The sequence below is a fragment of the Alligator mississippiensis genome, chromosome 4, assembly GCF_030867095.1.
Source record: "Alligator mississippiensis isolate rAllMis1 chromosome 4, rAllMis1, whole genome shotgun sequence".
Taxonomy (NCBI): domain Eukaryota; kingdom Metazoa; phylum Chordata; order Crocodylia; family Alligatoridae; genus Alligator; species Alligator mississippiensis.
The window spans coordinates 106,176,760-106,199,358 of record NC_081827.1 but is presented as its reverse complement, the minus strand read 5'-3'; the positions used below and the strand labels follow the sequence as shown (position 1 = coordinate 106,199,358).

The following is a 22,599-nucleotide window of genomic DNA, read 5'->3' as shown; positions in this document are numbered from 1 at the left end:
TAGCCCTAAAACAAAGCCACAAAATCCAGCAAAGAGGTGGAGGATAAATGTTAACATTTCTTCAAGGACTCAAGCTGGGTGGCACAGAAGCACATTTAGAAGCCTAATAGGTGGAATAGGAGTTTGGGACAAAGTTAGACATCTAACTTTAAGCCCGATTTTCAGTGGAGCTGAGTCTTCACAATTCCCACTGAAACCACAATGTACCAGAAAAGCATTACTGACTTAGGCATGATGGTTCAACAGCCCCTGGTCTCATTCAGTACAGATGCTGGAATGCTGCATCTCTATGCTCATAAGCTAAGACAGGCCCATTGTATTACTACAAGCTACCAATCACCTCTTCCTCATGTGCAAACTTTTGTATCCTAGATAGTCATTCCTTTTTCTCTCTTGTATCAGGAGTTGTCTGCTCTGTCAGAGGCAGCTGGATTTAACCAATGGATTAATGTAAGTATAATTTTTGTTTGAATTTTATTAGTATATACAAATTTGAAAAGAAACTGCTAATTTTTTAATCTATAGAAACATGGATTTTGAGTGATGTTCCCATTGGCCAGCTTGTTTACTGACATCAGAATAGACAGAGTATGTAATTCCAGGTCAAAATTGGGATTTTGGAAGATGGGATGGAGTGCACCCTCAGCAAGCCTACAGATGACACCAAGCTGGGGGGAGTAGTGGATATGGTGGAGGGTAGGGTTAGGATTTAGAGAGACCTACACAAATTGGAGGATTGGACCAGAAGAAATCTCAAAGTTCAATAAGGACAAGTGCAAAGTCCTGCACTTAGGATGGAATAATCCCATGCACTGGTACAGTCTGGGGCCCAACTGGCTAAGCAGCAGCTCTGCAGAAAAGGACCTAAGGGTTACCATGGACAATAAGCTGAATGTGAGCCAACAGTGCGCCTTGTTGTGAAGAAAGCTAACACAATACTGGGCTAGATTAGTAGCAGAGTTGCCAGTAGACCAAGGGAAGTGATTACTTCCCTCTATTTGGCACTGGTGAGACCGCATCTGGAATAGTGTTCAGTTTTGGGCCCCCCACTACAGAAAGGACGTGGACAAATTGGAGTCCAATGGATGGCAACAAAAATGGTTAGAGGGCTGGGGAACATAACGTATGAGGAGAAGATGAGGGAACTGGGTTTATTTAGTCTAGAGAAGAGAAGACTATGGGGAGATTAAATAAAAGCCTTCAACAACTTGAAGGGTAGAGGACGGAGCTAGACCAGGGTGGGCAATTATTTGGGTCTGTGGGCCAAATAGGCAATTTTGGGGAGCTGTTGCAGGCCAGTCAGCACTTACCTCATCTCTGCAACAGCCCGGCCCCCATGCACCCTGCAGTTCCTCCCCGCTACCACCACCACCACCAGCACCCAGCAGCAGCTGAGTGCACAGCCCTAGCCCTGTCCCACCCCACACCTGCTCCAGACTCACCCTGGCCAAAGCAAACAAGCTGCAGACCAACCAGGACCCACGCACACAGCCCCAGCCCTCCCTGCGCTTGCTCTGGACTGGCCTACCCACGATGAGTGTTGTGGCAGAAGTAACAAGTGGACAGAAGCCGCAGCTAGGCATGGGGGGGGGAAAGCAGCCACCTTCCCCTCACTGCTGCTGGGCCCTTCTTGCTGCGGCCACCCACACCTGGGCTGTCCTGCAACTCCTTTCCACTGCCACAGGTGCTATGCTGGGTTGCCTGGAAGTGGCACTGGTGGCAGTGGTGATTGGTGGTGGAGAGGAGACATAGGCAGCCTGCGTACAGGCTCTGGGTGGCTGCAGCAAGAAGAACCTGGCAGCGGTGAGGGGGAGGTAACTGCTTTTCCCCCACACCCAGCCCAGGCTCTTTTGCAGCTGACACCACTGCTACTCATTGTGGGCGGGCAGGTCCAGAGCAAGCATGGGGCAGGCCAGGGCTGGGGCTCTGCTTGTGGGTCCCAGCTGGTCCAGAGTTGGTCCACTCCAGTCAGGGTGGGTGTGGGGCGAGCCAGGCCCGGGCTGGGGCTATGTGCATGGGTCCCCATGAGTCTCCAGGGGATTGAGGCTGGAAGCAGTAGCCAGAAGGAACTGCCACTGCCTGGGCTGCCTAGAAACAGAGTGCAGCTGAAGAGCCGCCCCAACCCCACTGTGTCTGGGGGCAGTGGGACATGCCACAGGCCAAATGGCACCTGCGCCATGTGGGACCAAGGGACCCACCACAGGCTGGAAAAAGTCCCTCTGTGAGCCAGATCTTGCCCGTGGGCCAGATTTTGCCCACCCCTGAGCCAGCGTGTTCTCGGTGGTGGCAAATAACAGAATAAGAAGCAATTGTCTCAAGTTGCAGGAAGGGAAGTTTAGGTTGGATATTAGGAAAAACTTTCTCACTAGGAGGGTAGTGAAGCACAGGAACGGGTTACCCAGAGAAGCTGTAGAGGCTTTTAAGACCTAAATAGACAAAGCTTTGGCTGGGATGATATAGTTGGGGTGGTCCTGCTTTGAGCAGGGGGTTGGATGAGATGATCTCCTGAGATCCTTTCCAACCCTAATTTTCTATGTTTCTGAGATTTTTTTGGGAGGTGATAGCTTTTATTATACCAAGTGTATGGTTGGAATAAAGTTAGACAAGCTTTCAAATGCAAGACATTCTTCATTATGTCTTGTATTCAAAAGCTTGCCTAACTTTATTCCAACCATGCAGTTGACCAAATAAAAGATATCACCCCCCAAAAAATCTTTGTCTCTTACATAATTCCTGAACCATTGTGGCTACACCATTATTCTAACACTACCAGGCCAAAGGTGGTCAAATTTCTGCACCAAGTCCAAATTTCAGCCTTAAATGCAATTGGTGTGTAAAGCTCCAAAGGCAGAGGATCCATTGGTAATGAAAATGGAGCAACTGGGAAGTTACATAGCACTGTAAGTCCTATGTGTGGCGTAAGGTTCAGCTCCTTGGGAGCTCCCTACAGAAAATACGCAGATGTCAATGCAGGCAAGACATGAGCAGGTGTTCCTACTTTGGTGAGAAGGTTGCAGGACAACTGGAAGACCAACAGCTGCAAGAGACTCCACAGTGTAGGGGTATGGGACAAGGTACATTTGAATCTTGCCCCTCATTTTATTACAAATGCCCCAAAATTAATTATTCTGTTTCAGGTCAAACAAAATAAGTTATTCATAGGCCCCTAAATGGGAGGTTTTTTCCACTGACTTCAGGAGGCTATGGATCAGACCCCACTGTATGCAGCAACTCTACCTGGAAGCTAATGCTCTGAGGAAGGGAGAAAGACTCTCCCTGAATCAAATAGTATTTTATAACATGAGCAAAACAGGGAGGCATCTTTCTGTGTGGCTTTAACTTCACATGTAAGCAAGAATGCTCATATTTATTATTTTTCATACTTAAATGCTATTTTTCCTACAGATTGGGAAGGTTAAAAAGGGGAAATGGTTATTGTTATTTCTACTCTTAAATACCTGGCAGGCGACAGTGATCGTGACCAGAAAGAAAGATGCTGGTGAAGATAAAATTCCCAGCTATTTTAGGCAATAGATTTGCATATATACATTCCCCTTTTTTTAACACCAAAATGACAACACAAGTGATGAAGGAGCCCCAGGAATAGATTAGCTTCCAGGCAGCCCAGCTAGGGCAAGGCAGAACCTGAACGTATTGTTCCATGATATTGTGCAAGAGTGAAAAATGAAAGGTTTTGGAGCCTGAAAATTCCTTTCCGCTTATACACTGGGGCCCCAGGGAGGTTATTTTGGGGCAGTACCCATGTCCTCACTATCTCTTCTTCTCAACCTCCTCTTAACAAATGTAAAACCAAAGACTGTTACATGGAACAAAGCCATCCACTCTGCAGCCTGCAGTAGCCCAGAGCAGTATGTTAAAACTGGGATAGGTAGCAGCACCTAAAGGAATTTAGGCATGTAACAGGTTTCAGCAACTTGTAAAAGCTCTGTTAAATGATACAATCCTCTGTCAAAATTAAGTGAGGGGGTAGGTGGATTTTCTATTTCATGGTTACTAACCTTTTGGCCATGTTTCTTAGATACTTCTAATTACCTTTTCTGGATAGTTTAATTTCAGTTCCTAGTAAACGGTGATTATGGTATGTTTTTAAGAAGACATACAAAAAACTAGAACTCTTGGTTCCAAAATAATAACTTCTATTACACCAACTGGGAAATCGCAAGAAAACTGTCCAATTTTCTTGCGATTTCCCAGTTGGTCTAGTAAAGTGTATCATTTTGGAACCGAGAGTTCTAGTTTTTTATATGTCTTCTTGTCTCAGGCAAACACGGTTACCAAGTATACCCCTGAAACATGGTTTTTAAAGCATGCAAACATATAAGTAAATGAGTTCAAGTAACAACTGTGGAGTTGACTTGCATTGTGGGCATCACAGGAAAATTAATTTTGGGGATACACAGCATTTTTGCCCTTTAAATGTTGAAAAATATTATACAAAACATAGGCTGATAACTGACTTGTCCTTCAGTCCACATATTTTTGTATGGCTCTATTTATATCCTTTGGATCAAGCCATAGTTCAGTGCAGTAGTTCTTCCTTCCCAGGCCGATGACAGAATTATCCACATACAGTACCCCGTTAAAAGGTCTCCTGCTTCCACCTATTTTTGTCTATAAGACTTAAATAGTTTGCAGAACAAGTGATTGTACCCTTTTTACTTCACTGCAGGAAGCTGCAATCAACTCGGTGCTATCCACAACTCCAAATCTAACTGTCCTCGTACCTTCTCTTCAAGCATTTGAAAACATGGACCAAGATGAGAAAGCCTTTTGGATGTCAAAGAATAACATTGTAGCCCTGCTGAAGTACGTTAATGATATGTCTAGCGTGTGCTAAATCCAGTTCTTGAAATGACTTGTTTTTCTTGCCAAACAAAATTTTGATTTGAAGACTTACAAGCAAGCAAGACAGTTTTTCCAGCCTTCAGGAACATACCAGATTCTCCTTTGGTTACACTGCTATCAATCTAGTTACCTCACTGAATACAATTACTCGCCATTTGTATTGTTTCAGTCACATTTAGAGACCCCAGCCATGATCAGAGTATAACATAAAGCAGAATGTTATACACCTAGCAGACATTTTCTGATACACAAAGCATGTTCATTTGAAAAACTCTGGGAAAGTAGAAATATCTTTGTCCCATAACATTAGAATCCAACTGAATTTCCTTTTAGGTATCACATATTAGTGGGCGCTTATAGACTGGCTGACTTCCAGAATTTGTCATCCTCTGATACACTGCCAACATCTCTCCATGGCAACTTCCTGCACGTATCAAAAGAAAATGAGGTAAGATAACCTGCAAAATACCTTGAAATCATATTTAGCTCCCATATGGTCATTATTAGTAGCTGTGGTATAAATGCACAAATCCATGCATGCTCTTACACTTAAATAGCAGTAAGGGTATTTCTCTATAACAGGGACAGCCAGTCTGTGGCGCACAAGAGGGTACAGGCAGCACAGCAACAGATAGGACAGGAAGCAGAGATCAGGCAGAAAGCACAGAGCAGGGAGTAGAAAGCAGAGCAGCAGATCAGACAGAGGAAGGGGATCAGAGTGGCACTTGGGGTGGGTGGGAAGCTAATTTGTGGCACTCCCACACTCAAGTGTATGGTTGGAATAAGGAAGGCACAATTCTTAACTTGAAATGAATTTAAGACGAGGCACATCAAGCAACTGTAACGGGAGGCATTAGGGAAAGGGGAAAGAGGGTGGTTAAAGTAAAAGTAACAAGGTCAAGCAGTTACATAAGCTGGCTGTATGCACAGCTTGATGGCCCCGAACTAACTGAAGGTCTTTTTAATACTACATAACTAATGTCAACTGTCCTTAACAACCCCTCAAGCTAGCTTTATTAGCTGGTTGCTTTTAGCAGGGAAGTTTCTGGGAACACACACAATCAGTTATACTGAATCTCTTTAGCTGAGTATCCATGGAGGAAGACGTCTAAGTAGGTTCCCTGAAGATAATTCCACTAGGTCAGTAAAGCCTTGAAACATAGAAATGTATAGACTTTACTTTTCAGAATTACTTAGGGATATGTGGTGCTTTTAGAATGCAGGCCATAATAGGAGGTGGTGTGTAGAGAAACCACTTTAGAAAACAGCAGGAGGAATTTGGCCTCAGAGAGGCTCAAACCCTCTGGAGGCCCCTGGTTATAGTTAGCAGAAGAGGGAATAATTTACTTCATTGTTTATGTAAAAGATCCAGCATACTCCTACCCTGGGTGGCCAAACAGTTTGTCAGGCCTGCGTATAAGGAACACATAGCCATGGTGCCATCTATTCCCCATGCAATTTCTTCACAATGAACCATCAGAGCTGCAGCCCCTCTGCTCTAGGAGATCCTGGGCAGCCCCCCACCTCGGCTATGAAAGAGCAGAATATCTACTGCTTTTCCTGCAGCTGCTTGCACGTTAGACCAGGACATAGAGTAGGCCCTCAGTGAAACAACACACATTTAGGGAACTGATATAATTGTGATGTAAAAGCAAACCTTATTTTTTGTCCTCTTTCCAGAATATCACTGTCGAAGGAGCAAAATTTGTGGTTGGTGATATTGCTGCCACCAATGGAGTCATACATGTCATAGATAAGGTACAGGACCATACGATTAAAGGATCTTTTCTGGAGATCCTCGTAAGCAAAGCAATACACCTGGTACAGGAAAACAGCCAACAGCTGTTGAAAAATACTGTATGATACATCATTTTATCCAGTTTCTGATCCTCCGAAATGCAAGCCCCACATATACAAATGCTCTGATATACTCTGTGTGCTTAATTTGTAGGTTCTGATGCCCCTCATCGGTGTGAGCAGCACGATGCCAAAACTGCTGGCTCGCTTAGAACAGATGCCCGATTACTCCATTTTCAGGGGCTATGTCATTGCAAGTATCCATATAATTTTCAGAATAAAAGTGGTTCCCCAGACTACTTGCTTTTGGAGTAGTCACAGAACATCATGACAAGTTGTTTTTTGCATCTTTTCCCAACAGCAATATAACCTGGCGAACGATATAGAAGCAGCGAACAGTTACACAATTTTTGCCCCAAATAACGATGCAATTGAAAGTTACCTCTGGTATAAAAGGACTGTCACTCTGGTATGTATAATTCACAAAGCCTTGTCTTATCACCATTACAGTTCTAAAACTACTAATGCTGAGGACTGGAAAGGGAATAGGTGGGTTGTTTTTAGAAAAATTCAGTGAAGTAAGTATTCTTTTAAAACCAAAACAAGTAGGTGGGAACAAATCCAGGAAGCCTTTTTCCCCCATTTACGGGAAGACTCCAGGTATTGGTCTTGAATTTTGCCCACCTCTACTTGAAAGTACAGGTATCACAATATCTAGCAGATTTCATCAGCAAATTGTTATAAAAAGAAGATCAGCATAGGAACATAGGACTGAAAGGAAGCTCTCACATGTTTTGAATTGGCAGGAAAACTAGTAGCGTAACTTAGGGAGTGTGACTGGGTGCCACAGCCCCCTAGGCTACCTTTGGGAGAGGGGTCACAAAAATAGCTGCTGCCACAAAGCAGGCCTGTTACACCTTTGAGGAAAAGGGATTCAGACTACCGTATGATCCCTTCCATCAATTTATCAAGCTCCATCTTAGGACCAGTTAGGTTTCTTATTTATTTGTGGAGAGTTTATACCTTTTTTTTTTTTGTCTCATGCCAACATTGTGCTTAAACTTAAATAGCTCATCTCCCTCTCCCGTGTTTACCCAATTGGTATATTTATAGATAGCAGTCACATTCTCTCTCAGGCTGGGTTTTGCTAAGTTAAACAAATGAAGATTTTCTAGTCTCCCTTTGTTAGAGAGACTCTCCATTTACCTGATCACCCTAGTAACCTTTCTGAACACTCTGTTCCAGTTTTAATTTATCTTTTTTTTCTGAACCTCGGAGCCCAGTTATTGTACACAGTGCTTCACTTAAGGTCTCAGCAAAGCTTGTACAATGGCACTAATATTTCCCTATCTTCTCTGCAACTACTTCACCTGACGTAGCTTATCCACAGTATCCTCAGCACAGAAGTCCATGTCTCCTGAGCCATAGGCCAATGCTTTCTTCACTGGAGTACATTGCCTCGGTAAAAGGGTTAATTCAAGAACATGAGCCTAAGGCCACTCAAAGGATTTCTTATTACTATGCTGATTACAATATCATGGTACAACACTATTATTTCTGTGTCACCTCCCAGAAAGAGCATTTGAAAGGGTATCCCTTAAGAGCTGCTTTTGCAGCTTTGAAAACCCCAAACTAGCTTTTAAAATATTAATGAAATATGTAACAGAGCAGCTAAGCACACACACCAGTGTCAAGGCCCTCCAGCCTCACAGAGTTTAGATGTGATTCTGGAAACACTCACGTATACCATTCAGTTCAGCCCCAGTCAAGTCAGTTCACACAAATGTTTCCAGAATCAGGCCTCTAGACAGAAAAAAGCTTCATAGGTGCTTCCTGTCTTTAAATCAGAAATATAGTGTGTATAACTGTTCTGGCTTGGGATTTTTAAGAAACCAGGTTTTTTATCACAGAAATGGAAAGGCTTGGGACCTGAAGCCCACTTTATCTGCACCCTGAAATGGAGGAAGAAATTTTAGATAAATGGCTTTAACTTTGGCCCATCTTTACAAATCAATTATGCAAATAGAGAACAGTGGCTTTTCCTTTCCACCATTCTCTCATTTTTCCTGTAACTTATACAATCACATTTTTTTTCTTTTTGTTGTGAAGCAATTCCTGCATTTCTGCTATTGCATCTTTACCTATAGTTCTCCTCTCGGCTGTGATCCCTGGTGGCTCACTTTTGGGGTGTGGCAAAGGACAAGTAGGAAGTGCTAACAAAGCTGTGTGCCTCCTCTTACCCTAATTAGTTGGCCCTTTCAAGCAAACTCCACCTCAGGGGGAGGAGTCAGGCACAGTTCAAAGGCTCAATCCCTGTGTTCAGTTAAACTAAGATGTGGCCCAACAAAGCGCTGGTTAGAAAAGAGGGATTTTGCACTCTGCTGAGGAGAGAAGACTGAAAATACTTTCCTGCGTTTCAAAAACTGAGGGATAAGAGCTGATTTTTCAATCCAAAGTGCCCAGGTTAGGAAAATGAAGTGTCTGAAAATAAACCAATAGAAGCCACAACTGGTGGAATTTCAGGTCATTTGTACACACCACAAAATTGGCCTTTAAAGCAGCTTACTGCCCTTTTGCACCGCTTTAACAGTGCAGCTGTTTGCATGTGTTGGTGGCATAACATGCATTAAGTGACTTTGGGATGCAGACGAATAAAACATCTCCAAGGTGGTTTAGTTTGCCATGGAGGAAAGCACTGGGCCTCGTGGATCCCAGGTGAGCCTGATCTGTTTTTCGTTTTCTTTTCTCCCTGGAGTCTGCCTGCCTGCCTGAGCTGCACAGGGGCCCAGTGCTTCCCTCCGCAGCTGCAGTGCCCTCCAGGACCATTTGGGCCAGGTGCGTGCAGGCAGGTGCCTCTTGGGGGGCACCGCCGCTACCATGGAGGGAAGCACCAATGTCCCCCTGCAGCTCAGGGACCACTCGCCCCACAGCAGCTCGCCCTCCCCTCTCCACCACTGGAAAGGCAGGTAAGAGTCAAGCCTGACCCTTGTGTACATGCCACGGGGGTTTACTTCACCCTTAATTGAGCTGGTGTTTTTAAAGACCCACTGCTTCAATTTAGGGAGAATTAAACTGAAGTAACCCCCATGGTGTATACAAATGCCCTAAGTTAACACTACTTCACTGCATGAACAGAGCCAGTAAGATAGTAAACACTACCGATGTTGCAGTTTGGGGTCATTGTTATCTCTGAAATAAATTTCTGAAAAGGCTAAAGAGTGGGGAATGGTGTGGATCTTAAGATGAAAAATGTGGCAGGGGGAAGGGTCTAAAAAACATCCTGTATATATTAACCTTCAGCACTGGTGAATGAAGACAAAATAGGCATTGTAGGGAGCCCTGCAATACATTTTGCAGGTGTAAAATATATGATGCTTAGCTAGTCTCCTTTGGAAGCAGGAAAGGGAGGAATAGACTCAACTGCTGAAAGACAGGACAGTCCTACTAAAAAGAAACCATCTGAAGTTAAGATTTTCAAAACAGCCTATGCAAATTAGGCTCCTAAACCTAGAGTTGGTTAGAAATTTTCTAGCACAACAAGAAAAGTTAGTCAAATAAACTAAATAATTAATAAAAAAAAAAATTTCCATCAGAAAAATTAATAAAAACCCAGAATGTTTCAGGAAAAAATATCTTACTTTGGGCAGCACAGAACGGTTTCCATCAGACCTCTGCCAGGTTTTCTGTTAATTTGCGTGGCAGTTTCCTCAGGAAACTGAGCTATCAAGGTCCATACCAGCCCCACCATGAAGGCTGCCTAGAAGCTATATATTCCAGAACTTCCAAGGGTCCAGAACAGCTTTGCTTATGTGGATTATTGCAGTCCAGGACTCCCATGGCATTTTCAGGCTCTGAAACTCCAGGGCAGCATTGCTGTAGAGGTGAAAAAGTTAAAGAGCCTGAAGTTTCAAGATTCCCCGTGTCAGATCCAGGAGAACACAGGCTCTAAGAGCTTTGGTTCTAGCAGGAGCTCCACTCCCAGCTCTAGAGCCTGGAAGCGCTGGAAGCCCCTGCTCTAGCTAGAGAGCTCAGCTCTGCAGGAGGAAGCCTAGAAACCATGAGACTCCCAAGTTGAGCTGCAGGGTCTCAGGGCTCCTAGACTGGCAGGTGTCCACCCCAAAAGTCCCTGACTTTGGCAGTCTCCTTGGAGAGTCCTCCAAAGTCAGAGCAGCCATTTCTATTTCAGAAAAATCAAATGGAAATGGTTTATTTTTTCTAACACTACCATTTTCAGAATTTCCCTCCTGCAGAAAATTTGAAAAATGTTGGTTTTCTTTCTGAATTGGAACACATTTTTGTGAAATGCCCTAATTTCCTTCAGAATATGAATTCTGATTGCTGAACAGCTCTATCTTTGTTCTGTTTTCCAAAGTGACTTAATGACCTAGGAGCCTGACTTTCACTGATTTTTATTAATACTGAGGTTCCTAAACCATTTAGAAGGTTTTGAAAATTTTGCCTCAGTCCCACTAGATGAATGGTAGGGGAACAAGCCAGTAAACTGTATATAATAATGCATTTGTGACCATACCAAAGGCATGCTACAAAGCAATTCTAGTAATATGGGGAAAGGCCTGATCTCTCACACACACACACACACACACACACACACACACACACACACACACACACACAATCAGTTACAGAATCAGAAAATAATTTGACATTTCCTTTGGGAAAAAAATAATTTATTCCCCTGATGAGAGGCAGAGAATGGTCATTTTAAAAGTGTTGTTCCCTGGTGACAATAGCCTTCATATATAAAAACATATATAAATCAATATAAACAGATTGCTGAAGCAAAAAGAAACAAGCAACTGGGCTCCCTCTGTATCTGCAGCAGGGAACTGGGTTGGAGGGTGCCATGTAGACTCCTTCCACACATGTAATCTTATGTCAAATTAATTAGTTAAATGTGGGATCTATCCCAAGAATCATCTGGGTAACTCCAAAATCTTTAGGCTAGGCTTGTACACAAAGCCACACTATTGCCATAGCAGTTCAGACCAGTAGTTTCTGTATTTCAGTAACCTGTCTTCATCAGTGGTCAGTACCATGATGTTTATATGGTGAAAATTGCAAAGAAGCCCCATAACTTGCTCATGGAGAAGTTATTTCCAAAATCTAAGCAGTTAATGCTTGATTTATGTCTTGAAGCATCAGAGATTGTACCCAGCATGTATTTTTTACTATTTTATGAAAAGTACTTCACCCAATGTGTTTGTCACCTGAGAGCACCCATGTTAAAGTATTGGCAAAGTATCACTGGTTTAATCGCACCTTGCAGGATGAGGACCAAATCCGATACCACATTGTCTTGGAGGAGAAGCTCTTGAAGAGTGACATGCACAATGGCATGCACAGGGAGACCATGCTTGGATTTTCCTATCAAGTGGGATTCTTTCTCCAAAATGACCAGGTGCTGCTATCTATAGTTAATTTAAATTTTCTTCTCTTTAGAAATCTTAAGATTATATGACTATAAGAAGTGGCATCCTGGATCAGCCCAGTATCAGGTCTCCAGCAGTAGCACTAGTGGATGCTTTAGAGGGAGATCATTGAATCAAATATATCTACTGTGATCTATCCCCTGTTCATTACCTTTCCTGGTATCCAAGATAATTAGATTAGAGATGCCAGAGAAAACAACTCCAACCATTTTGTGCAACAGCTATTAATAGATCTATCATCCATGAATTTGACTAGTCCTTTTTTGAACCTGGCCATACTATCTGCCTCTGTCTTGATTGATTTGCAGGCAGAAAGAGCTATTGACTCAACATTACTTCTGAAACATTTAATGTCACAGGAATTCCATTCAGATGCGATGTCTAGACACAGCCTGCCTAATTTAAAGTTATATTGGAAGTGACCTTCAGTTGGATTTAAATTATGCTATTGAGATTTAGCTTCTGGTTTTATAAGGCATGATGGTGGTGTTGCATGTCTAGTGGCTGCTGCTACTGGAGATTCTGTTTTCAGTTGAAAAAGTAATATTATTTATTATTTTTAATACTTTCTTATAATACATATTACTATCTTATTATACTTAATACTATTACTTATAATATCTTCCATCTCTGGAGATGGAAGCGCTTTGAAACATGGATGAATTTACCTTCACAACACCTCTTTTGATTCATGAAGAAACTAAGAATGCCTGTCGACATGTGGGGATGTCACTCTGATATGTTGTAATTCCAACATGTTGGAACAGCATCCAACCATGTCTACAAGCACCCTTAGTTTTATCCATGTTGCAAAGCACTTTCATCTTCAGAGATGGAAGGTATTAAAAGACCACCAATAAATAGCATTACTATTTCAAATGAAAACAGACTCTCTAGTAGCAGTAAGACGTAGAATTAATAGCTGCTGTACAATGCAGGCCAGTAGCCACTGATTAGCTAATAAGCATGCTCCAGCAGCCTCCATGTCTCATGTATTCAGCATCCCCATGCTTCAAAATGGCAGCAGGGGCACTCTAACTAAAGTTTGTAGAACAAGCTTTAGTCAAAGCACCCCCTGCCACCAATTTGAAGTGCAGGATGCTGAATATGTGAGAGACTGCAGGTGCTTTAATTAGAGTGGCCCTCAGGGCCACTCTAATTAAGCGCTCCTCCACTCCTGGAGCACATGTAAAGATGCTCTAAGGCACAAGAAGATGAAACAACCTACCCAAATTAGTACTGGGTAGCCCTGGTCTCCTTTTCCTGTCCTGTGGTCTCCTCCATAAAATGACTCCAGTTCAACAATGCTCTCACGTACATTAATAGGATGCCAGCATGTCCTTAGGATTGCCCACATTTTTAAATGGTTGCTTGAATAGAGTTTATCACTGAATGATATCATTTTTCTCCCTCCTGCACACACCTCCTGCCCAGGGCACCAAAAATGCTAGTTTGTTTCTAAGCGTATGTTTTGCCTCTAACTGTTAATGTTACTGCTGAGTAGTTAACCTGGTCTACTACTTTCTAACTGCCTTTATTTTCTTAACAGCTGTACATTAATGATGCACCTATAAATTATACAAATATTGCAACTGACAAGGGCATTATTCATGGATTAGGAAAAGTCTTGGAAATCCAGAAGAACAGATGTGATATAAATGACACTGTGATTAAAAACGTAAGTTGTGTCCTGTTGGAGACAGAAGTCCAGCATTGGAGTTTGTAGCAAAATACAACTAAGGCATGTTGGATATAGTGTACTGTATTTGCCAGGAGAAAGTGTTTGGTGTTTCCACAACCAAACCCTACATAGCTTTGCCATCCTTTAAGCACTGCTTTGATTCTGCAAGAGTCAACTTTTATCAAAAACAATAGTGATATCACAGCCCACTGTGCACACCGTTTTTCAGGCCATTGGTCTAAGCCTAAATTAATCCACCACCTTAATAAATAGTCTGATTTTATCTATACTAAAGAGTGAATGTTACAGGCTCTGCTTTCAGGGATGGCTGCAACGTCCCCTAGGAACCACCCTATTCCTGTTTCCCCTGTCTGGCCTTCCCTTCTTTTGCCTGACACATCTTAATGTCAAAAGTTAATAGATTTGGGAGGCTTCCTTCAGATACTTGAAGTTTGGCTTTTGGTACCTTGCCCTGCCCTCCTTATCATTAGGCTGTCAGTCTGTTCATCCTCACACTCTAACTGGAGAAAGGCTCTCTCGCATAGTAAAGAGATTTTACTATGCAAGGTTCAAGCCTTGCCCAGTTTAAAGAGGCTTACATTTAAATTTAAGTGAATGAAGTTTTGGAGCTTCTTTTGTTTTCTTTGGAAACTATCCCACCATCCAATATATTTCACTATCAAAAAGATTCTCCTAGAAGTTCACATTAAGCTTCTCTCAGTCTAATACCAAAACTTTACAGTATAGGTTGAACACCGCTGGTCTACTCTATCTGCCCAATGGGCAAGATGAGTGGTGCAGAGCTGGCCAGTAGGCAGGATGCAAAGTAGAGTCTGAATGTGGAGTCAGTCTGCAGGTGTACTCTTGTGCACTGGTACAATCCTGCATAACGGATCTGGCCACAGCACAACCCCACACCCTGATGTGATCCTATGGTCATCCAGACCACAAGACTCCCCACAGGTCTGGAATTTTGGCAGTGAGAGAGGGGTGGCAATGTTAATTGCTGCAGCTCTTGGAACAATTAATGCTGCTACTGCTTCCCTGCTACCAAATTTCCAGGCCTGAGAGAACCCCCATGGGCCAGATGACATGGCCCTGTGGGCTGGAAGTTGAACACGAGTGGTATAGATCTGTGATGTCCTTGGACAGCTTTTGTCTCTCCTGGGCCCCTAGTTCAGCAAAGCACATAACCACATATGTCCCATTAAAGTCAGTAGGACTTAATCACATTTTTCATTAAACAGAGATGGTCTTCAGCATGTATTTAAGTGCTTTGCTGAAGCAGGGCATAGCTGAATCCACACCATTGTCATATGGTGTATCAGGGGATCCTTACCTGCTCTAGCTTGTCATTGCCCTTGTGTCACAGAGGGGACAGAACTAGGACCAGAATCTGAACTCGGATTTTATAAGGGAAACTGTGGAGCCGGACAGTCTCTGGCTGTTGGAGCCTCCACTCTTCTCCACTCCATTGAAGACTCTTCCTGCTGAGGGTTATGAACTCCTGCAGTGTATAGAACTTCCTTCCTGGAAAGTCCAGTTCCAACGGTAATCTTGAATGTTCAGAATAATAAAGGGGTTACCCCTCCCTGTTTCATGTCCCCTAGCTCCTCTGAGGGCTAGATTAAGAAACAGCTTGATGATATCTGCAGGTCATAAATCATGCATGTACCCATGTATTCTTTCTTCATTAACCATGTGTCCTTTGTGTTTCTTAAGGAAAAGTGTAGCACATGTTTGTTTCGATTTCGCTGCCCTCCTGGAACTAAAGCAGTAAGTATTTTACAATTAATGTTAGTAATCAATTAATTTCATAGTGAAACCAAAGCATACATTGTTTATATAATTTTCAGACAGATAAAGATTTAATGGGCTCAGTTTATCCTTGGTATAAGTATATATTAATTTGAGTAAAATGATATCAATTATGTGGCCTGTCCCTTTCTTTTAAATGATTTAGACCAGTGGTTCTCAACCTGGTTAGACTCAAAACACCCCTGGGAAAATGGTAGCTCTTAGTTTTCACCCATGTTTTTTTACTATAGAATGCTAATAAAACATTTCTTCAGTTGCAAAAAACTCAGAAAGAGCACAACAGGAGTGAGTGGTGCGTAACTCCAGGGGAGGCTCATGGTTCTGAATCTGGACTAGAGACTAGAGAGAGGTGCTTCTCCAGGAGAGTCCCCAGCTCCCAATGCTGTTTTTACATTTTATCCAAAGACTGTTAAAGCAAAATGCAGAGCTTGCTCACTGCTCAAGGGGTGGGAGTATTGGCAGACTGCAGCCCTGGGCTAGCACTCAGAGGCAAATGGGGGGGGGGCATGCATCTGTTAATGATACAGAGCTTTTCACTCTCCCTCTCTACTTCTGTATACTGTCTGCAGCAAACTGAGAGGCAAGCAAGCTGGGGGAAGGGGGGAGTTGATAACAGTGTTTATCACCCTTATCTCAGTATTTATTGCCCCATTAAGAAAACAGTACAGAGACATTACCAGCTATCTATTGATTCAGCACACACCCAGCATGTGGTCTGCTGGCTAATATACAGACAGCTCAGCAAAGGCAGAGGGGAGGGGGGTATCTGTGCTTAGCAGAGAGTGGTGATGGGGAGGGAGGGAAGCAAACAGCTCTTCTCAAAGGTTTCGAAGGAAGGATATTAAGATACCTGTTGATTAGCTCCAAAAAGCCTGTCTGCCTTTGTCTCTCCCACAGCACGGACTGTAGCCAGCATGTGATCTGCTAGCTAATCCGAAGCTGTCTGCTAAAGCAGAGGCGTGGAGGGGGAATAATCCCTGTTTAGCATGGAGAAGCCAGGCAGACACAGAGGGGAGGGGCCAGCCCTGATGTGGAGCAGAGAGTCCCACCCAGCCCAGAGAGCATGCTGAAGATGTCTGGTTTATCTTAAACCAGCAAGGGGGCTGGGACAAACATTGCATAAACCAGTTTGAGCCAGATCAGTTCACTCTGATACCACATTCAACCAGGTTTATCTCAAACTTGTTTCAGCCATTTGCAAACTGGTTTATGTACACTGAACATCTGTTATGTTACAGGTTTAAACCAGTTTCTGATCACTTAAACTGGTTTATGTGTAATGTCTGTCCCTAGCCCTGGAAATCTTCAGGCCAAAAGGCAAATTTGCAAGGAGTCTCAGTATCTTAGCAGTTTTGTGACTGCTGCACAGAGGGAAATAGGATTTCACTTAGTGACTTAGATACCTAAAAGACAAGTAAATGTAATTTTGACATCATAGAGGTGGAACAGGATTTGAGTTTAGGAGTTTTGTCATCCCTGGATTTTCCTTTATGGGTAGATTTCTTTATGGGTAGATTTCCATTTCAGATTAAGTTAAAGCTGGATTGAAATAAAAATCTAGAATGAATATGAATAGATTTTGCTATATTCTTCTAAGGCTGAAAATGTGTGTCTGTAATGAGATTACAAACATGACCTCACGTCTGTAAATTTCTCTGCACGTTATTAGTATAAGAGACTAGCACATCCTTACAAAAGTAATGATGGACAAAAATCTAGAACTTTGGCATTTTTATTCTAATAAAACCTCATGCCATGAGTTGTTTATCTAACCTCTTGCAACTATACAGTCAGGCAGGAAATCTTAGAAGAAAAGGCTTTCCCAAGATATATGGCATTTCCTAATTATGTCCAGACCTAACAAAATACAAGAACAGCCATCAAAACAGTGTTTTGATATTTTCTTGTCCACACAGAATGGAAAAGCACAGAAATGCAGTGGAAAATAAAAGCAATTGAACTGAAAAAATTATAATGTTCAAACCTAGAAATATTTCCAGTTCAGATTTTGACCAAGGATGACTACTTTTAAGTTGAAACATTTTGCTCAGGGACATTGGGTTAAATTGACTCATTATGGTAATAACCAGTTTGTGTGGATTAAAACCTGTTTATATGACACTGAGTCCTGATGCAGTTATCTTTTAAACAGGTAGGAGAGAAGAAATATTGCATCTATACTGAATACTATAGGGGAAGGTTATCCAGTCACATTGGATGTCAGGCCACATGCATGAAGACTGTCATTGTGAGTATTCCCTAACTAATGTCTTTTTTTAGCATATGTATCATGATTGCATCCTAGAGACACAGCCATGGTCCAGGACCCCACTGTACTAAGAACACAGAACAAACACAGAACAAAAAGATAGCCCCGGCCGTACAGTTTATTAACTCTCTCAGTAGGCCTCACTACTGAAAGAGGTCCTGGTCACAGTGCTTGGTCAGAAGTTTAAGAAGCTGCTGACAATTACAAGATGTCAGCAGTTAGGAATAGTCCAGGGCAAGGGCTGGAAGTTGAGATTAGGTAATATCCTTAGGCTTAAACTGAAGGAGGAGTTTGAATCTTCTCAGTAGTAGTCCCTACACTACAAGCACTGAAAAGGTAAGAGAGGGAAAGTTGACTACTCCCCATTTGCGTTCCTCCCCACCCTCAATGCACAGAAACTGAGCTTTCATAGCACCCTCCCCATAGCTGGCTTTGCACAGCTCCCTGCACCTAAGTCACTGGGAAGTGACTTAAAAGCATCAGCTTCACCCTTTGGTATGTTGTCTTTCTCCTTCAGACGAGAGGATGCTGTGCAGGCTTCTTTGGTCCACAATGCCAGCCCTGTCCAGGAAAAGCTGGAAATGCCTGCTTTGGAAATGGCGTATGCATGGATGGTGTTAATGGCACAGGAGAGTGTAAATGCGATGAGGGTTTTAATGGAACAGCATGTGAGACCTGTAATGAAGGCAAATATGGCCGCAACTGTGACCAAGGTACTTACTGCTTCTAAACTACATGGGCACCTTCCCGAATCTTGCAAGTTCTGTAAGAGAAAAGTCAACCAACCAAAAGTCTCTGACATTGGTCTGAGATTTAGTGGCTGAATGATTCAACTCTCTCAACCCTCAGTGTAGGTGCTAAGTAACTTCTTACCTGCACTAGTATCAGTCAGAAGTAATTCCACCAAGTCACCAGAATTATACAAGGTCAATCATTTTGCTTTCTCTCACACACACACACACACACACACACACACACACTGAGCTTGAGGAAGAGAGAATGTTGCAGGGTGTTAAGAAAAGAATATATCCAGTATTGCCAAACCCAAGTATTCAAAATCATGAATCAGATCCCAAAACCTCATTGACTGGTTTAAAAATTAGGAGATTTAAAAAACAACAATGACAACAAAACCCACTAACTTTGAAGGCTCTTTTTATTTGCCTTTCTGAAAGGGTTGTTTATTTATTTATTTTAAACAAGTATTGGGGTCACTTTTTCAAGCTTCTGTTTGCAGCTGTGAGAGCTAGTTTCTTACGTGTTTCCATTATTATTGGAAGCTGAGACTCCCATTAACACGTATCACAAGACTAGAAGTTAAATCACAAGACTGGGCAAAAGCATAAACTACAGAGGGAACATCTACACATGCGCCTGATTGGGCAGTTGTTACTGAGCAGTAATTGACTGAGCAGTAACCACCAGTACTGCACAGTCCCAGCACCACATGGGTCATTTCTGACCCTACTGCACAGTAGCAACAAGTTATTGCACAGGAGCTTGTTGCTACTGCTTGCTTCATGGTTTGTGCATGCCAATGCTAAGTCGCCATAGCAATGAGCAACATCACTGTAGCTCCTCGCTATGGCAACATAGCATCTCATATAGGCGCACCCAGAGTGTAGTTTAAAATTAAAATGTCTTGCCTTTAGCTTCCCAGGCAAGTGAAGGACAGCCTCTCATTCCCTGGCACAGCCGGACTTTCACCTTTTGACCAGGGCAGCCCTGGAACTAGTCTCAAAACTCCTATCTTTCAAAGGCCTCATTTTACCCAATTATACTGGGCCAGTTTCATGCACAGCATTGTAATTGCTTTTTCTAATAGAGGTGTTTGCCCTCTACCATGCTTCTCACAGCAATTCTCTGCTCATTAGCTCTGCCTGCATGACCTACATGCACTACCTTCATGTAGTGGCTCAGGAAAAGCTTTTCTCTTTTCACCTCTCACCAATATGATTTCCAGTTAAAAGTCCTGTATGGAAGCAGTAACTTGAGAATTATACAGTTAGTTTTTCAGATTTATTCTCTGCTAAGTGGCAAACAAACACCAATTGCAAACACTCATCTAAATAATTTACCCCCAACTTAGGAGTTGATTTTTTCAAAGGCACAAAAAAAGGTTACATACCCCTAGTGCATTTGTCTTTGAAAAGTTCCTACTGCAAAGCAATACAACCCTTGAAATATACATAATAGGCATAGCTACATGTGCAGTTAGCACAGAGCAATAAACTCTGGCGCATATCACACTGGAGTGTATTGCTTCTGGGCACCATGTTTGAACATATGCCCAGTACTGCAACATGTTGAGCCAGCACAGCCCTGGTTAATAGGGGGCACAAGGAGCCAGAGAGTAGAAAACAAAGACTATGTGGATATAATACATTTGGAAAATCCTTCTAATGTTTCCATTGTCCCTGTACTCTATTCACTGTATAGATTAAATCAGTGGTGCTCAACTTTTTTGCCCTGCAGGCCAAATGGACTGTACCTAGTCTGTCTGCAGGCTGCATCTCAACAGTAGGCCCCATCCAGCCACGCAGGGGAGGGGAGAAGGGAGGAAATAGGGTGTGGCCCAGCCCCAACCTGGCCGCGTGGGGGGACAGGGCATGGCCTGGCTCCATCTGGCCATGGAGGGAGAAGGGGCATGTCCCAGCCTCAATTTGGCTATGTACACGGGGAAGGAGGATAATCTGGCCTGATCTGACTGTGCAGAGGAGGTTGCGTAGCCCAGTCTAGACTTTTAACTTGCTGTCTAGACTATATGAGGCTTTTAACTTGCTGTGCCATGCTTGGGAATTCAGCAGCAAAGGAAGGGTAGCAGTTTTAATTGTCACTGCTCCCCCACAGCCAAATTTCCCAAATCCCAAAGAACCCTGCAGGCCACATGCCATGGCTCTGTAGGCTGGGTTTGGCCCGTGGGCTGGGAGTTGAGCATTACTGGATTAAATGATTTAATCATATTTGCACACTTAGAATGCCCTTGTGTTCATGGGAAATGCAACAGTGGGACTGAAGGCGATGGCACTTGTGAATGTGATGTTGGATGGAGAGGTGTGAGATGCAACAGTGGTAAGTTTCTCTGAAGAAGTCAGCATATTTTTCAGTGGATCTAGAGCAGTAACCAGAAAAAAATACATCTTAATGTAATGAGGTGTACTTGGTAGCCATGTTGGTCTGAGACAAAAAGACGTACAAAAAACTAGAACTCTTGGCTCCAAAAAGATACCTTTTATTAGACCAACTGGAAAATGGCAAGAAAATTGTCCTTTTCTGCAAGCTTTCGGGATCAAAGTCCCTTCATCAGGCTCTGGGAAAAGTGTAGATGGTACAAGATGGTAAAAAGTCCCCATAGGTAGGAAATAAGCTCCCTCTAAATGAAGTTTATTTCCAGCTATGGGGACTTTTTACCACCTTGTGCCATTTTCCAGTTGGTCTAATAAAAGGTATCATGTTGGAACCAAGAGTTTTAGTTTTTTGTATGTTTTAATGTAATGTGTACTTGAGGTTCTCACCTAGAACAAGCAGCTTCTCAACACTATAAAAAGGCCCTCAGCCTGCCACAGAAGGAAACATCCTTATTTTGCTTTTTGTTTTACATATAAGGAATTAACCACCAGTGTTAACAAGAAGTCATCGGGGATAAATTCATGGCTTAGAACAGAAAATTGATTTGGAAAAGCATAGACTTGCAATGGGACTTGAGTAATTAACTCCCTGTGACTCTTTTTGGGCTGCAGGTCTACATGCTTAACAGCAGCACAAATGTAAGACGTATCAGTCTAGACTGGATAGGTGCTGTATGAAATTAATAGGTTAGATGACATAGAATCTTTAATACCAAAGGACCAGGCAGATATTGCGGAGGAACACAAAAAGTTCTGTCGCTCACCAACATATGGAGATGCAAGAGAGAAAATCAGTAGCTAGTAGCCCCTCATGAAAATGCAGTATGAACTAAGTGAGAATACCAGTACACCAAGGGTCTGTACACATACCCCAATGTAATTTACATCCATTTGTATACTTCTATAATGTAAACCAGGATCAGGAATGGACTGATGTGCAGCTATACTGGGGTAGTTCCCACAGGAGGCAGTCATTATAGCAACTCACTTCTAGATGACAAAAGAGCACGTAATGACCACTTTGGCACTTTAACAAACATCTACCCCAGACTGGATGTGGACAGATGAACCTTAAATCTGTATAACTTACACCAATAGCATTTTGCCTCATTGTTTCAGAGGCAATTTCCCCCCACCCCCGATTGAGCGATGATGCCCCAGCTTAGGGGGTTTGTGTTGTCCATCTGCTATTTTTTTATGTAGTGTAATACTGATGACCCAGTACATGCCCTACAGATGAAATGCATCTTATGCATCAGCCAGCACAAGGCAGCTATGTATGCACCACTGAACTCTCACTAAAATTTATTCTGGGATCTTTCAGTGACATTTCAGTCATGCCTAGCTCCTTTGCTATCCCCCTGTAAACTTTGAATTCTATCCAAGGCTGCTAGAGGGGCAGAACAAGAAGTTTTTAGATAAGATTTAAAATAGGAAAATGAAATTAGGTACAGTACAGTGAGTTAATGCAGCAACACAATACTTGTTCAGTAGGCTTTATAGAATAAAAGAATGAAGAGAAATAGTACAGCTCCCTTCCTTTTACTAGATTAACAGAACTGTCTGATGGGGGATAAGTCAAGCAGTAGG

At 42.7% G+C, this 22,599-nt stretch overlaps 1 protein-coding gene across 2 annotated transcripts in view; it reads left to right on the top strand.

The window, feature by feature from the left end:
• Positions 1–22,599, top strand: part of STAB2 (stabilin 2) — a 138,923-nt gene that overhangs the window by 64,975 nt on the left and 51,349 nt on the right. For both annotated transcript variants that reach the window (XM_019489317.2, XM_014608426.3), the window contains 12 exons: positions 403–450; positions 4,691–4,827; positions 5,200–5,314; positions 6,547–6,624; positions 6,818–6,916; positions 7,025–7,132; positions 11,951–12,082; positions 13,663–13,791; positions 15,517–15,570; positions 17,765–17,860; positions 18,399–18,594; positions 20,858–20,953. In XM_019489317.2, coding sequence (XP_019344862.1) covers positions 403–450; positions 4,691–4,827; positions 5,200–5,314; positions 6,547–6,624; positions 6,818–6,916; positions 7,025–7,132; positions 11,951–12,082; positions 13,663–13,791; positions 15,517–15,570; positions 17,765–17,860; positions 18,399–18,594; positions 20,858–20,953 — 1,288 coding nt within the window. The remainder of the gene's footprint in view (positions 1–402; positions 451–4,690; positions 4,828–5,199; positions 5,315–6,546; positions 6,625–6,817; positions 6,917–7,024; positions 7,133–11,950; positions 12,083–13,662; positions 13,792–15,516; positions 15,571–17,764; positions 17,861–18,398; positions 18,595–20,857; positions 20,954–22,599) is intronic.